This window comes from Salmo salar, chromosome 09 (assembly GCF_965601325.2).
Source record: "Salmo salar chromosome 09, fSalSal1, whole genome shotgun sequence".
Lineage (NCBI taxonomy): Eukaryota > Metazoa > Chordata > Actinopteri > Salmoniformes > Salmonidae > Salmo > Salmo salar.
In genome coordinates, this window is record NC_138299.1 from 139,825,517 (window position 1) to 139,842,794 (window position 17,278).

The 17,278-nt window shown below is 43.4% G+C and overlaps 1 protein-coding gene across 1 annotated transcript; it reads left to right on the top strand.

Moving 5' to 3' along the window:
• Positions 1–75: 75 nt before the first annotated feature.
• Positions 76–15,556, top strand: LOC106612968 (homeobox protein BarH-like 2). The gene is made up of 4 exons (XM_014214719.3): positions 76–528; positions 10,086–10,401; positions 13,513–13,597; positions 13,916–15,556. The coding sequence occupies exons 1-4, from the start codon at positions 342–344 to the stop codon at positions 14,213–14,215; spliced, it is 888 nt and encodes a 295-aa protein (XP_014070194.2). The 5' UTR covers positions 76–341; the 3' UTR covers positions 14,216–15,556.
• The last annotated feature ends 1,722 nt before the right edge of the window (positions 15,557–17,278 follow it).

Consider the following 17,278-nt stretch of genomic DNA (forward strand, 5'->3'; position numbering starts at 1 on the left):
CGAGAGAGGGAGAGAGAGCGAGAGAGACGTTGATTGACATCTGCACTGTCATGCAGTAAAGATGTGTATGGGGAGATCGTTTATATATAGCCGCGCGTCCGGGCACATTGTACTCAGCTCATAATAACCACTCTGAAGCGCACTGCGCGGCTCAAGTTGAAGGCAACTGCAGTTAGTGCTGCTCAGGGATAGAACAAAGCAAGCCTGTTCCGAAAACGGAAAACTAAAATGCACCAATAAATCGCTTGAAGACACCCAACTCTCAAGTTTGAACTGGTTTCATTTTGATATTTTGAGTTCATATTTGGGCACAGTGCGAAAGCCAAGCACATCGGGAAATCATGCACTGTCAAGCCGAGTTGAGACTCTCCTCCCCGGTACAGCTGAAAGCAGCCAGGCGTCGCTACAAGACTTTTATGATTGACGAAATTCTTTCCAAGGAAACTTGTGATTACTTTGAGAAGCTTTCTCTTTACTCAGTATGCCCTTCACTCGTCGTTAGGCCTAAACCTCTGCACTCATGTTCGGGTAAGTGAATATGCTTGAACTCTGTCAAATCAAGGGATGCTGATGAATGCATAATGGTGTTAATGGTTTATATATAATATTTCTATGCATGCAGTGAATGCTAATCATCATTGTATTAAAACTACATCTGATTTTGTTTATCATGAACAAAGTGAGTTATAGGCATATTCTTCTTATTCTTCTGTAACGTTCAGGCTATCGTCCATCATGTGTCTACTCATATCACGAAATACATAAGGCTAATGATTATATTAGGAGTATTGACCAAATATCTTACATTCAATTTTCAGTAGAGACCATAACATGACGCAACACACCTGTGCAGAATCTATTACATGTCAAATAACAGCTTTAGAGAAATTGAGCTGCATTTGCATGACTTTATTTTCGATAAATCTACTCGAATATAAGCAAATAAGGAACAGGGAGAGGTCCAGAATCACATTAGACGTCATGATTGTCAATCAATGTTTAACAATGCAAGACAACAATGCTATAGACATGGACCATGTGTAAAATGAATTCAGGCGACTGGCCTGACTTGTACTTTTACTCATGGTGGTCCTTTATATTCGTGTTAGGCCTATATAGGTCTATATTGATCAAAGGTCTATATTATGGTGAATACTATTGTGATAGCCTGCTATTTACAGAGATTTTGTCATGTAACTTTAACCTGTGAAATTATTAAATCAAAAACACCAAATAAATGCAACATGTACAGTAGATTTAATTTAGACCCCAGTGTTTTAGTAACTTATTTGTTAGACTTGAAAGTTTTAATTTCCTTTTAAAACAGCAGATATGATTGAATCCATTTCCAACCCAAAACATTATTTCACAGTTTAACAGTAATTTCCATGTTATTTCATTCACAATTAAAACCTAATGCACTGGGACCTATAACATTTATTTAACAATTCCTCAATACACTGTCTCACAAGCAATCAGCAAATCCCTCCAATCAGTCTAGACTATTAGTCTACTGTATTACTCTGACATTCAGATCATTATCAGCATCAGTCTTTTATGTTCATGTTAAAGATACAGGATGAACCAAGTCCCAGTGTTGTAATCAAGGCGGTTTGTAAAGTGAAACCTGGTTCCCCGTTAATTATGTTGACACTGTTAACTTAACATATTCTCTTCTGACAAAAGACACATAAACTCAGAACACACAACAACCAACCCTGCACTTAGTTGAACAGCAGGCTTTTGGTTTCTAGAGCCGTAACCACTAGGCCACTTGTCCTCATTCAGAAGGATTCATGTGGGCGCTGTGCTAAACCCAGAGCCTTGCCTAATTACTTTTACTGCTGCCACTTTGCATTTACTGAAGCATGGGCAATGCCCTCTACCTAACTCTCTTTCTGTGTATATGGGGGTGCAAGATGTGGCCCGAGTTCCACGGTTTGATATTGGTGAGGGCAGGTACATGGTGGTTAAGGGCAAGGTTAGTATGTCATCACTGATGGACATTTGTCTGCCTGACACTACAGTTGATTGTGCAAACACCATGAAAGTTTACAGTATGCTGATAAAGTGTGCAAGTCAGGCCCAATGACCTTTATTCATAGAAGTATGTTGCTTTGTGAAGAGAGATTCATTGCAATTGTCATCTCGTAAATTGCAGCACAACTCATAATTTCATGGGTTACGTGCACTTCATCCAACTGTTTCATTGAGGAAGACTACCTTCATTCTTCATTCAGTATCCCGAAAGGCCAATCAAAACAAATAATTATTGCATGTTCTTCCTTAATCAATACAAGCAGATTTGAAAAAGCACAAAACAAAACATTGTCACAAAGTGTGAAGACACAGATAATGCTTTGTTTACAAATCATCTAGCAGCACTTGACCTGTTCACCGGACGTGCTACCTGTTCCAGACCTGCTGTTTTCAACTCTCTAGAGACAGCAGGAGCGGTTGAGAGACTCTCAAAGATCGGCTATGAAAACGCCAACTGACACTTACTCTTGAGTTGCTGACTTGTTGCACCCTCGACAACTACTATGATTATTATTATTTGACCATGCTGGTCATTTATGAACATTTGAACATCTTGGCCATGTGCTGTTATAATCTCCACCTGGCACAGCCAGAAGAGGACTGGCCACCCCTCATAGCCTGGTTCCTCTCTAGGTTTCTTCCTAGGTTTTGGCCTTTCTAGGGAGTTTTTCCTAGCCATTGTGCTTCTACACCTGCATTGCTTGCTGTTTGGGGTTTTTAGGCTGGGTTTCTGTACAGCACTTTGAGATATCAGTTGATGTAAGAACGGCTATATAAATACATTTGATTCGATTTGATTTGATTTCTCTAAATCATCATCAACATCAACTCCTTTTTCTTCCCACTTATCACGGCTTACTAACTGTAATTTAAACACAATTACTGTTGTTCTGCAGTCAGTCATAAAAACTTTCACCACTGTGTTATAATTATACAGGGAATTGATAAATACATTTTCCTAAAATGCATTTGGCATGAAAGACTATCACATTTTTGTCCTTCAATTGCAGCAGCATTTCTAAATCCATTCTTAATGGGTTATCCTGCTGTTATGAGTCAAAACAACATTGACTACTGCTCTCTCAAGTAACTATTATGATAATTGCCTAAACTATGAAATAATAGCCGCTGCAATTTGATGATGACAGTGACAAAGGTATAAATAGCAGGCGATGTGTGGTTTAGGTGTGTGCCAGAGGGCACTATAAAGGGTTTTGGCAACCCTGTGATGGATGGATAGAGTAACCAGCCCACCACCACTTATTCGTAGCTGAGGAGGTGTGAGACACAGTATAGTCCCGCACTTCAATGGCTTGTAACGCTCAATATAGAAGCTGGCAGGCTTATAGGCCCAGGGCCAGTGAAAGGCCATTGGCCCGATGTGGTCCCCATCAGTGAAAGTGGACTCTATATTTTTACAGTGTGGAGCTTCTGCTCCAGCAGTTACCAGTAGAGGCTGCTATAGGACAGTGGTGCTGGGCAGGCAACAAACCAGGCTGTGAGGCCTGGAGGGCTTTTACCCAAATTAACAGCTGTTTGTTTGTTCTTGATGTAATATGGCATCAACTAGTAGGATGCCACTCAACATGTCAACAAAGCGATTACTCCTCTCTTTGATCCGGCAACCCCCTCTGTTCTGTGATGATTTTGTCTGTCACAGATCACGCCTCTCTGCTCCCTGCTTTATGTTTCACAACGGTCCATTTACCTGTGCCAAGCCAAATGCCCTTACGACAGTGTACACAGTAAAACCAGTTGATGAGCTCAGAGCGTATTCTCTGCTCTCGTTTTGTGCCTTGTAAAACTACAGGAGTGATAGACCTGCTAGACAGACCTGACCTTCAGCAGAACATTACCTTGCTGGGGAGCAGTGAACAGTGTAATGGCAGGTTACAATATTTCATTTGGAGTCTTATCTCTCAGCAGAACCCAGGGCAAGGCTTTTAGTTGGATTTCTGTAAGGAGGTGAGAGAGATAAAGATCTACTCCAGCGTAATCTCACATGACAGAGCGATGAAAAACGGCCAAATAGGAGGGTGTGGACCTCGAGTTGCCCAGGTACTGCAGCATAGTCCTATGCCACCGCTGAGGGTTTAGGGAAGAAAGCAGGGAGAGCCAAGGGTTTTCATACCATTTTAACAGTTAATCCACCACAGACAATAAGGCCTGCTATTAACCATGAGGCTAGCTTGAGGAGTAGGATCATGTCTCTGTTAACACACACACACACACACACACACACACACACACACACACACACACACACACACACACACACACACACACACACACACACACACACACACACACACACACACACACACACACACACACACACACACACACACATTTTTACAGTAGATTGCACTGCACGCTGCACTGCACACACAATGCCGTCGTATTGAAAATGAGAAAATAGCATCACAACACTACACATAACATTCAAGAAACATCAAAACATCTCATGAAACCCAAATTTGAGTTGAAATTGGCACTTAACTGGTCTGATCTGTGAGAGTTGAAACAGATTAAAAAGCAGCATACCCTGTTGCCCATCCCATCCCTGCAGTGTTTGACTTGGGCTGGCTTGGCAAGATGGCTGTTGAGTGAAGAAATATATGTCTAATGTAACACTTCTCAACCTGTCACCACATGATGTACCCAAAGCAATACATGTTGCTGTAGGTTCATTTGGCCTTGAGTGCCAAGTCTTGAATCATCATCTTGGAATGCAATTAAACAAAGAGAAAAGGTGCAGAAAATAAGGAGTAAAAAGCAAACAACCAATGAGCTTGTTGCTGGAGATTTCACTGCAAACAGTAAAATGGTGACTCATTCTACTGAGTAACTGCCATTGTCAAAGCCTTCAAATGATAAACAGTACCAGTTAAAAGTTTGCATACACCTACTCATTCAAGGGTTTTTCTTTATTTTTACTATTTTCTACATTGTAGAATAATTGTGAAGACATCAAAACTATGAAATAACACATATGGAATCATGTAGTAATGAAAAAAGTGTTAAACAAATCAAAATATATTTTATACTTGAGATTCTTCAAAGTAGCCACCCTTTGTCTTGATGACAGCTTTGCACACTCTTGGCATTCTCTCAATCAGCTTCATGAGGTAGTCACCTGGAATGCATTTCATTTCAACAGGTGTGCCTTCTTAAGTTAATAAGTGCAATATCTTTCATTCATAATGCGTTTAAACCAATCAGTTGTGTTGTGACAAGGTACAGTGAGGGAAAAAAGTATTTGATCCCCTGCTGATTTTGTACGTTTGCCCACTGACAAAGAAATGATCAGTCTATCATTTTAATGGTAGGCTTATTTGAACAGTGAGAGACAGAATAACAACAAAAAAATCCAGAAAAACACATGTCAAAAATGTTATAAATTGATTTGCATTTTAATGAGGGAAATAAGTATTTGACCCCTCTGCAAAACATGACTTAGTACTTGGTGGCAAAACCCTTGTTGGCAATCACAGAGGTCAGACGTTTCTTGTAGTTGGCCACCAGGTTTGCACACATCTCAGGAGGGATTTTGTCCCACTCCTCTTTGCAGATCTTCTCCAAGTCATTAAGGTTTTGAGGCTGACGTTTGGCAACTCGAACCTTCAGCTCCCTCCACAGATTTTCTATCGGATTAAGGTCTGGAGACTGGCTAGGCCACTCCAGAACCTTAATGTGCTTCTTCTTGAACCACTCCTTTGTTGCCTTGGCCATGTGTTTTGGGTCATTGTCATGCTGGAATACCCATCCACGACCCATTTTCAATGCCCTGGCTGAGGGAAGGAGGTTCTCACCCAAGATTTGACGGTACATTGCCCCGTCCATCGTCCCTTTGATGCGGTGAAGTTGTCCTGTCCCCTTAGCAGAAACACCCCTAAAGCATAATGTTTCCACCTCCATGTTTGACGGTGGGGATGGTGTTCTTGGGGTCATAGGCAGTATTCCTCCTCCTCCAAACACGGCGAGTTGAGTTGATGCCAAAGAGCTCCATTTTGGTCTCATCTGACCACAACACTTTCACCCAGTTGTCCTCTGAATCATTCAGATGTTCACTGGCAAACTTCAGACAGGCATGTATATGTGCTTTCTTGAGCAGGGGGACCTTGCGGGCGCTGCAGGATTTCAGTCCTTCACGGCGTAGTGTGTTACCAATTGTTTTCTTGGTGACTATGGTCCCAGCTGCCTTGAGATCATTGACAAGATCCTCCCGTGTAGTTCTGGGCTGATTCCTCACCGTTCTCATGATCATTGCAACTCCACGAGGTGAGATCTTGCATGGAGCCCCAGGCCGAGGGAGATTGACAGTTCTTTTGTGTTTCTTCCATTTGCGAATAATCGCACCAACTGTTGTCACCTTCTCACCAAGCTGCTTCGCGATGGTCTTGTAGCCCATTCCAGCTTTGTGTAGGTCTACAATCTTGTCCCTGACATCCTGGGAGAGCTCTTTGGTCTTGGCCATGGTGGAGAGTTTGGAATCTGATTGATTGATTGCTTCTTTGGACAGGTGTCTTTTATACAGGTAACAAGCTGAGAGTAGGAGCACTCCCTTTAAGAGTGTGCTCCTAATCTCAGCTCGTTACCTGTATAAAAGACTCCTGGGAGCCAGAAATCTTTCTACTTGAGAGGGGTTCAAATACCTATTTCCCTCATTAAAAAGCAAATCAATTTATAACATTTTTTAAATGCGTTTTACTGGATTTTTTTGTTGTTATTCTGTCTCTCACTGTTCAAATAAACCTACCATTAAAATTATAGACTGATCATTTCTTTGTCAGTAGGCAAACGTACAAAATCAGCAGGGGATCAAATACGTTTTTCCCTCACTGTAGGTGGTATACAGAAGACAGCCCTATTTGGTAAAAGACCAAGCCCATATTATGGCAAGACCAGCTCAAACAAGCTAAGAGAAACGGCAGTCCATCATTACTTGAAGACATGAAGGTCAGTCAATCTGGAAAATTTCAAGAACTTTGAAAGTTTCTTCAAGTGCAGTCGCAAAAACCATCAAGCACTTTGATGAAATTAACTCTCATGAGGACCGCCACAGGAAAGGAAGACCCAGAGTTACCTCTGCTGCAGAGGAAAAGTTTATTCGAGTTAGCTGCACCTCAAAAATGTTTGCCAAAATAAATGCCTCACAGAGTTCAAGTATCTCAACATCAACTGTTCAGAGGAGACTGCGTGAATCAGGCCTTCATGGTTGTATTGATGGAAATAAAACACTACTAATGGACACCAATAATAATAAGAGACTTGCTTGGAAACACATATAATGGAGATTATACCGGTGGAAATCTGTCCTTTGGTCTGATGAGTCCAAATATGAGATTTTTGGTTCTAACCGCAGTGTCTTTGTGAAACGCAGAGTAGGTGAACGAATGATCTCCGCATGTGTGGTTTCCACCGAGAAGCATGGAGAAGCTTTGCTGGTGACATGGTCTGTGATTTATTTAGAATTCAAGACACACTTAACCAGCATGGCTACCACAACATTCTGCAGCGATACGCCATCCCATCTGGTTTGCGCTTAGTGAGATTATAATTTGTTTTTCAACAGGACAATGGCCCAACCCACCTCCAGGCTGTGTTAGGGCTATTTGACCAAGAAGGAAAGTGATGGAGTGCTGCATCAGATGACCTAGCCTCCACAATCATCCGACCTCAACTCAATTGAGATGGTTTGGGATGAGTTGGACCGCAGAGTGAAGGAAAAGCAGCCAACAAGTGCTCAGCATATGTGGGAACTCCTTCAAGACTGTTGGAAAAGCTTTCCAGTTGAAGCTGGTTAAGAGAATGCCAAGAGTGTGCAAAGCTGATATTAAGGCAAAGGGTGGCTACTTTGAAGAATCTAAAATCTAAAATATATTTAGATTTGTTTAACACTTGTTTGGTTACTACATGATTCCATATGTGTTGTTACATAGTTTTGATCTCTTCACTATTATTCAACAATGTAGATAAGAGGAAAAATAAAGAAAAACCCTTCAATGAGTAGGTGTGTCCAAACTTCTGACTGGTACTGTATATAATGTAATTTAAACTCTAAAAATCTACATTTTTAAAAACTTCAATAACGATTACATTATCGATACTGCATGATAAACAGGCATGTGTGTATCAAATGTTTCCAGCCTATTCTTGATCTATTATTAGGAAGTATTTATTCTGTAATGACTACCACAAGCACATTGCCAGTCCGATCATTCCGATTGTGCTTGTCAAGAGTATCAGTGTGCTTTAGCATGGACAGAGTGCGCTCTCCCTGCTACACAAATGGTTTATTTGTAGGGTTTTGACCGGGCATTGGCCCTTGTCAACAATGTGTCAGATCTGGGCTCAGGAAGCCAGCTCAGTTGTCAGTGGAAAGTCATCATGAGGTCTGATTTTTCCCTTCTGACAAGCATCCAAAAGACACAGCTGTCACAACTCTAAAGACAACCTCAAGCTCTGCATTGACAGGAGATTTCCTGAAGAACGTGAAAGAAATCAAGATGTTTCCGTTCTTGCTTTTCAATCAATCTTCTCATTTAAAGTGACAGGAACAATTCATCACTTGGACTTATTATGTTATGATATTTCTGTGTATTTTGTATTATTCCATAATAATACAAATATATTTCTGAAAGACAGATATATGTGTTAAAATGTAACAGAGATAAATATGCCATTTAATAAAAAACAAGTTAGGACATCTGCACAGTTCCCCTCAGTTTGTCACAATCTCAGCATCAAAGACAGAGGTAATATAGGAGAGAAACAGAAAGAGAGCGAAAGAGAACGAAAGAGAGAAAGAGAAAAAGAGAGAGAGCGTTGTGGAGGGAAGGAGGCATCATGTCCAGACAGCAGCAGTAGCAACGATTCTCCGAGGTGAACGATTAGTGATGAGCTCAGTGCCCTGCGATGATGTCTTGCGTGATGTCATATATATAGGGATGAGCCCGAGGTGCTGTCTGAGAGAATGGGGGATGTAGATATGGTAGACCCCCCCCCCCAGTGCCATGCTCAATTACCTCCCAGACCAACCAACCCCACACCAGCTCCCATAACTGCTGAACATTACTGAAAATGTCAGAGAAAGGGGATACAAATTTAAGACAACGGTCTGCCTGGGTGTATCCTCTCAGTTGTGTTGTGTGTGTTGGGTTTGAATAATATAGCTTGTCTATGTATTGGTGGAGAGATAAGAGAGGCAGATCCACCACAGGCAGTGAGGAACACACAAGGGGAAAGAGTATACTGTGTATGTAATGTGACAGCATAATGTCCTCTCTACTCCGTCATTGTATTTTATCTCTCTCTATATCTTCTTCCTATGCACATCCCTCTCTCCTGCCACATAGCAGACAGAGCATTAGTTTCTATGTCAGTCTTAGTTCAGTCGTAAATTATGCCATGGGGATCTGCTGTTTATTTGAAGCCATAAGGTTTTTTCCACCAGATATTATGTTTATGCTGGAGCGCCGTCCTTGGTCTTGGCTCCAGTGGGTGGCCACCCCAGACATTTGTTACTTTTTATTGATTCTGGCGTCTCGCTGCTTCTGTCTGCATAGATAAAGAGATAGAGAGAGGTGGGGGGTGGGCGGAGAGCAAGACGAGAGAGAGAGAGGAATCATGGGGGAGAGAGTTAAACGGCGAGGGGCATAGTCACTTTGGATTTACATCCTTGTGTGTGTGTGTGTGTGTGTGTGTGTGTGTGTGTGTGTGTTCAGGGTGGCAAAGACACATAATTTATCTGGCCAAGGAATTTTTTTATTGGTGGGTTCAGAGTAGCAGAGTAAAACACACAGTGCGTCATTAAGATCAAAACCTTCTACATCAAAGAGGTCAAATCACTTTTCATAAAAAAAGAGCAATTTAAAAGAACCCAGTCTAAATGATTATTACAGGTCTATAAAAACTACCATCCGTGGTGATGCATACAGTACCAAATAAAACCACTACTAAAAATAAGAATTTAAAAGTACAATTGTATTTATTGCTCTGCATTTTACCCTGCCTCTGACCTATCTCTCTTTTTGCTTTTTTAGGGTCCTCCTCACTGCGGGCCTACCCCCTCCTCTCAGTCATCACGCGGCAGCCCCCCAACCTGCCCCCTCACCTTTCCCAGCCCTCCTCCCCTGGCCGGGTTCCCAACCTGACCCTGCTCTCCCCCCAGCACCACTCCCGGGTCTCCGAGCCCTCCCACAGCAAGACACCTGTCAGCATCAGCAGCGAGTCAGACACGGAGCACAGCACCCCCCGGCTGAAGAAGCCTAGACGCAGCCGCACCATCTTCACTGAGCTGCAGCTCATGGGCCTGGAGAAGAAGTTCCAGAAACAGAAGTACCTCTCCACCCCTGATAGGTCAGTATCGTATTGCATCTCACCACTGATAGGCCAAAATGAAAGCAGAGTCTGATTGGTTACTTGAAAGAAGCTACCTCCTGATAGATCAGTGTTATACTACCTCTCAAATGTCATACCGTATTTCATTCGGTGACACTCAAGCTGGTGAAAATGAAAAAATTCTGTGAAAGCAACCAAACTTCATAAAACATAAAACAAATGCAATAGCTGACTAGAGGTTCAGCATCAACATCATAACATTTTGATGTATGTCCTAGGTAATGTGTCATGTAATGTTAAGTTCTCTAATCCAGGCATTACCTCAGCAGTCTAGTGGAGACAAGAGTAACGTTTTAACCATAAGCTTTTGAAAGCCTCAACAAAGAAACACTGCTCTATTCAAGAAAATCGGGACATCTGCCAACACAAGCAAACAGAAATATACTCCATTGATTGACTGCCAATCATGTAATATATGTGCAGGTGTATATAAAATGCATTTAGCTTTATACACTGTATTTAGATGAGGTAATATTCATGTTAATATCCATGTCGTAGGTTCCAGCCCCTGGGTCATTTTCGAGACCTGACATACGGCCATAATACATTTTCCATTTTATTTTAAACCCTACTTTCAGATTTGGCCTACCGGACGTATTTCCATTATAACCCAAGTTAATATTGAGCCATAAACCTCAGATTTTCCTTCGGTCGAGCAACAAGAACACCAGACAGCTAGTAAACCTCAGCAACACATGGTTACAACAGCTTGTTCAGAGCGAGAAGATAAATCATTATTTTACTAAAACTCAACAGCCACAAAATGCTTTGAAAATGGTCAGTTATTTTTTAGATTGTTGTAGATTTGTACTAAAAAGCCACCACTGTATTTACTGGAACTTTACTATTTTAAAACCTGCCTGTTCCTTCTCCTTGGCCCTGAAGAATCTGAAAAAGAATTGGGAGAGCATGTTTGTTATCAACCCTGTTGGGGATTTATGAGGCAAAACAGGCGGGGTTGGCTTAGATTGTTGACAACATGTAAACTATCTTTAGTCTCCAATGTTTATTGAAAACATAAATACATTTGTAGGATGAGCACTTGTTGTCTCTAAAACACATCGTTACAGTTGTTGATTAGCTAGCTAGCCATATTAGCATAGACGTGACATCAGTAAAAACACGTCAAAACAAAACATGGTATCAAGAACAAGCTGAAACTAGCTGAAACAAGCCAACTACGATTCCCCACATGGCAGCTTCTTGTTATTTTTGCTAGCTATCTGGCCATCCAGAATCACAACAACACACGGCGTTCTGCCATGTTGAAATATGCGCATTATTGTTGTGAAGTTATCAACTAACCTGTTTATACACATCTCATCCTGGGGAAAACTCCCACAATGCATCTCTTCTTCAATGCAAATCACACTTCTCTGTTCTAGCCAATGAGCCACACCACACCTCCCCTGTGAACTCCCAGGCAGGCTGAGGTAGACTACAACAGCCCAGCGGTGATCCAAACGACCCACCCTGCCCTCACTGACAAATCTGTATAATGCCAATAATCAAATTCCCACTGGCTGTGATGAACTAGTTAAACCCACAGCTGGATGGAAAACATAAACAGAGAAAATCCCCTTTCAAAGCCCACATCACAAGTGTGGCGTGCTCCCCAGTTCACTTTGTTATGATCCAAAGATAACTCCTTGTCTCTGCTTTTTTTCTTTAGCTATTTCTTGGCTTGGAGACATTGTGGTCTTTGACTGAGACAGTGCTCTGAGGAAAACAGCATATAAAAAGCCCCTAACACCACACCACAGACTGTAATGATTTAAATCATTAGGCAATAATGATTTTATTTAATTGAGATTAGTACAATCAGCATCATCATCATTATCATTATGCATTAAGCTGCAACTAAAATCCCTGCTGATACAGGTTAGAGACTTGAACAGCAAACAGAGGACTTGTAAGTGCCTCCAGCACAGAGTCATTCTACAGTACTGTATGGGAGTCTGTTGCTGTAAGTGTGTGGTTTCCCTCCATAGAAGACTAATGACCATAAATAACTGGGGTGCTTTCCCCTCCTGAAATTACTTTCTTTGCCTCCAGTTCCTCCACTGGGCGGTTTGCCTGTATTTTTTGGTGTAGAGTGTTTTTAAAAAAAGTATGCACACACACTTTTCTTCTGCACTCAATCATTGAGGCCGTGCGGCTGTCTATACTGTCTACAGTTGTATGGACTGAAGTTCCCTCTATGTAATACTTTCAAATCAGGTCAGATAGACATGGTGAGGGCGGGAAAGAAGGGAGGATGAGAAGATAGGAAGAGGAGACAAGATCAGAGGGTAAGCTGATGGATCAGTAGTAATCTAGTCTCTCTCTCTCTCTCTCTCTCCCTCTCCCTCCCACACCCCCCCCTCTCTCTCTCTCTCTCTCTCTCTCTCTCTCTCTCTCTCTCTCTCTCTCTCTCTCTCTTACATCAAATGAAAGCCAGTTCCACTCATTTGAGTGTGAAGGACTTGAGATTTCAAAAACCAGATAAAGCCCCCTCCCTCTGTAGGCTGATCCGTCTTTCACTGACCCCCTTCCTGGGATATCATGTTACACGCCAACCAATATCCTTATTAGTCATGGATCAGAACATGTGGTGGAAGTGTCCAGGATTCCATACCCCCCTGAACATCCAGATACAGATGCTTTGATTGGATAACTGAACTCCCTTACAGATGTTCAATAAGGGTTATCCTATATGCTGCAGGTGTAAAGTCTCTCTCTGGACCATAAGAGGGTGTATCAAAGAGACTACAGTACTTTGATGCACCATGCCAGAATGTGGTTATAAAGTCATGGTTAGGATGCAAGCTGGTCTCCAAAGGGAACGCCACCTAGATGATACAATATATATAGCTGATGATGGCATGCATTTCAGGGCAGGATAGTCAACAGGTGATTGGAAAGATAAAGTAACTCATTCATTTTAGTTTGATTACTCCAGCTACACCCTCTCTGTGTAAATCAGTTGTCTATCTCCTGCTGCTTTTCATCTTATAAAGAATGAACTCAAGTTTAAAAAACATGTACACTGAGTTGCTGTGTATACTGTGTGTCTTTGTTTCCCTGCAGACTAGACCTGGCCCAGTCCCTAGGCCTCACACAACTTCAGGTGAAGACCTGGTACCAGAACAGAAGGATGAAGTGGAAGAAAATGGTGAGAGTGCCACACACCCATAACAACAATGACCCTGGGTCAGTGTAGAGAGAAGGAGTGGTAGGGGTTGAAATGTCTGGGTTTGAGGCATGATGAGGGACTGGGACACCAAAGTCTAGTCTAGTCAGGTCAGCAGCTCAGAGAACAAAAGTCTCAAATCGTTAACTCCCCAAATTAATGACTGTACGTGGGGCAGTTCAGAGCCATACATCTTCCCTTAATTACTATAATAACCATGGTTGCCTTTGACCGCAGCCAGCATTTATCACAACCCCACTGAGCCATGTGTCTGTGTTTGTGTGGGATACGTTGCTCCAGGTGCTGAAGGGAGGACAGGAGGCCCCCACCAAGCCCAAGGGCAGGCCCAAGAAGAACTCCATCCCCACCACCGAGGAGATAGAGGCACAGGAAAGGCTGGCCAGGCTGGCTGAGGATGAGAGGATGAGGATCGCAGCCGAAGAGGCCTTGGCCCACGGAAAAGCTCCCCAATCGGAACCCCAGAACCTCAGCACGGTCGCCGGGGCAAGAGAGACCCACAATCTCACGGCGGTGAGCGAGGGTCGAGTTCAGCGAGAGCAGCCACTCCCAATGCAGTCAGAGACACACGCCACCAGCTAAATAAGACAATTATTAATGTATGAATGAAACAGCTAAAGACTGGTGCTGACTGGAATACAGAAACACTTACTGTAGTGGCTCAAGATCGCTGAAAAAAGCCTGTCTGGTGTAGATTATTCAGTCGTGTTTGAGGTTTTACTGTACTGGATGACTTTCATAGGTACGGTAGATCATTTGGGTTTTGCCATATCACTTTTGGCATATACTGGAATAAAACGAGTTTACATATAGTGTCAGTCATATACATAGAAATGAAAAATCCATAATTGTACAGTGCATTTTGTCCCTGTGTCAACAGTGTCACCTCCCCAGCCTCAAACCTGCTTGTTCTACTGCGAGAGGACTCCTTTAGTCACATGCTATACAGTTTGCCTAAGTATTGTAGTTATAACATAACATAAAATGACCACACTGGTCATGGTGCCTTTTTCTCTCAGAGGATATCACAAGTTTTATCAGTCTAGAAACACCAAGGTTTATTAATAATAAATTAAGTGTTATTTTACAGTGTTTGACTTTTGCTTATTAAAAACAATACATAATTACTATATGCTCTGGATTACAGTTAACACTGCCGTTGTACCTGTTCTGTACAGCTTTGAACGAAATTGTATTTCTGTCCCAGAGCCACAGCATCGTCTCGTTTAATTATGTTGTGTTCCTTTTGCATTTGATGTTTCCAAAACAATATATTTCAATTTGTATCTATAAAGACATGCACTGTAACATACTGTAGCAATATTCTTGAAAGAAAAATATATGTTAGATAATGATATGCAGTATATGTAAATTATTATATTTTAATTTGGAGAAAAATAGGGTGTATCGAATCCTTTACTTTTCTCTTTTGACTCTGGGGCAGAGTGATTTTACTGCCACGAGGGAAGCCTCTTAAACTGTCAGAGACTGTAGAATTGAATAAATCACAGCCTGTGCCAAAGAAACGAGGAAACTGCCAAACATTTAAAATCTTTTAGAGAGGTTCTCAGCCTGCAGGCCTTTGCATCAACGGAGCCCCCCTCCAACTCTGCCTTAGACTCCCCACATAAAACTGTCTTCAGCTGCTTGTCAACACTTTTATTTTCCGCTTTGGCCTCCTGTTGTTTCCTTCCAAAGATGTCTATTTGGAAAGAGTTCCTTTTTTAAAACAAAAAATCTATTTTTAGTTTGATATAAACTAGTACAGTATTTTTCTGATGTAAATAATGCTTGTTGGTAAGCTACTGAATAGTTGTTTTGGCATGGACAACAAAATGCTGATTGTTCTGTATGTTGTTATTTTTACCATGTGTTTTGTGCTTTTATATACACTTAATAAAATGGCAATCATTTCCATATGAATGATGAAAGTCCACCATTATTATTATTATCATATGAATTACTATTTTAAAAACATTAAATAGCAGACCACAAGCATGGACTCCAAGGTTAGTTGATTTTCAGGAAACCACATTTGTATTTTAACACTATTTGAACCAGAATGAAGTGTACTCCTAGGCTTATTTAATCTTCATCCATAAAAATATCTTTATGCTCTCACTATGCTACAAGGAATCTTTGGTTTGATCTGATATGCAATGCAACCACATATGCATGAAACCCTCTGCCGACATGCAGCAAGAGGTTCGAGCTGAGTTGACACAAAAGCTTGTCATAGATATGTGTAACGGCTGTCTGAAGAGAGAGTGGACCAAAACGCAGCGGAGTTAGTGTTCGCCATATTTAATACTTGAACGGAACACTATACAATTACAAAAAACAAGAAACTGACAGCCAAACAGTCCTGTCAGGTGAAACACACTAACAGAAACAATTACCCACAAAACCCAAAGGAAAAACATGCACTTATGTGTGACTTCCAATCAGCAACAACGAGCTTCAGCTGTGCCTGATTGGGAGCCACACACGGCCCAAAACAAAGAAATACAAAAACATAGAAAAAGGAACATAGAACGCCCACCCAATGTAACACCCTGGCCTAACCAAAATAAAGAACAAAAAACCCCTCTCTATGGCCAGGGCGTTACAGTACCCCCCCCCCCCCCCCCCCCCCCCCAAGGTGCGGACTCCGGCCGCAAAACCTGACACTGAAGGGGAGGGTGGGCCTTCATACGGCGGCGGCTCAGGTGCGGGACGTGGCCTCTGCCCCACCCTTGGCGTCACCCTCTTAGGTGGCGCACCTGGCTGCGCCGAAGGTCTGGTGGGCGACCCTGACTTCGCAGGCGGGCCACTCTGGCTGATCCGGGCAGGCGGGCCGCTCTGGCTGATCCGGGCAGACGGGCCGCTCTGGCTGATCCGGGCAGACGGGCCGCTCTGGCTGATCCGGGCAGACGGGCCGCTCTGGCTGATCCGGGCAGACGGGCCGCTCTGGCAGCTCCGGGCAGACGGGCCGCTCTGGCAGCTCCGGGCAGACGGGCCGCTCTGGCAGCTCCGGGCAGACGGGCCGCTCTGGCAGCTCCGGGCAGACGGGCCGCTCTGGCAGCTCCGGGCAGACTGGCCGCTCAGGCAGCTCCGGGCAGACTGGCCGCTCTGGCAGCTCCGGGCAGACGGGCTGCTCTGGCAGCTCCGGGCAGACGGGCGGCTCTGGCAGCTCTTGACTGGCGGGCGGCTCTGGCAGCTTCTGACTGGCGGGCGGCTCTGGCAGCTCCTGACTGGCGGGCGGCTCTGGCGGCTCCGGACTGGCGAGACCCACTGGAGACCTGGTCCGTGGAGCAGGCACAGGACTGACCAGGATGGGGAGACCCCCTGGAGGCCTAGTCCTAGGAGGTGGCACAGGACGGACCAGGATGGGGAGACCCACTGGAGGCCTGGTCCGAGGAGGAGGCACAGGCTTAACCAGGATGGGGAGACCCACTGGAGGCCTAGTCCTGGGAGGTGGCACAGGACGGACTAGGCTGGAGAGATCCACTGGAGGCCTGGACCGAGGAGGAGGCACAGGATAAACCGGGCTGTGGGGGAGCACTGGAGTTCTGGCCTTTACGCTCTTTACCCATACTCCAGGCTGACTGCCCACTTCGGCCCGGCACGGGCGGAGAACAGGCATTGGGCGAACTGGACCCTCCC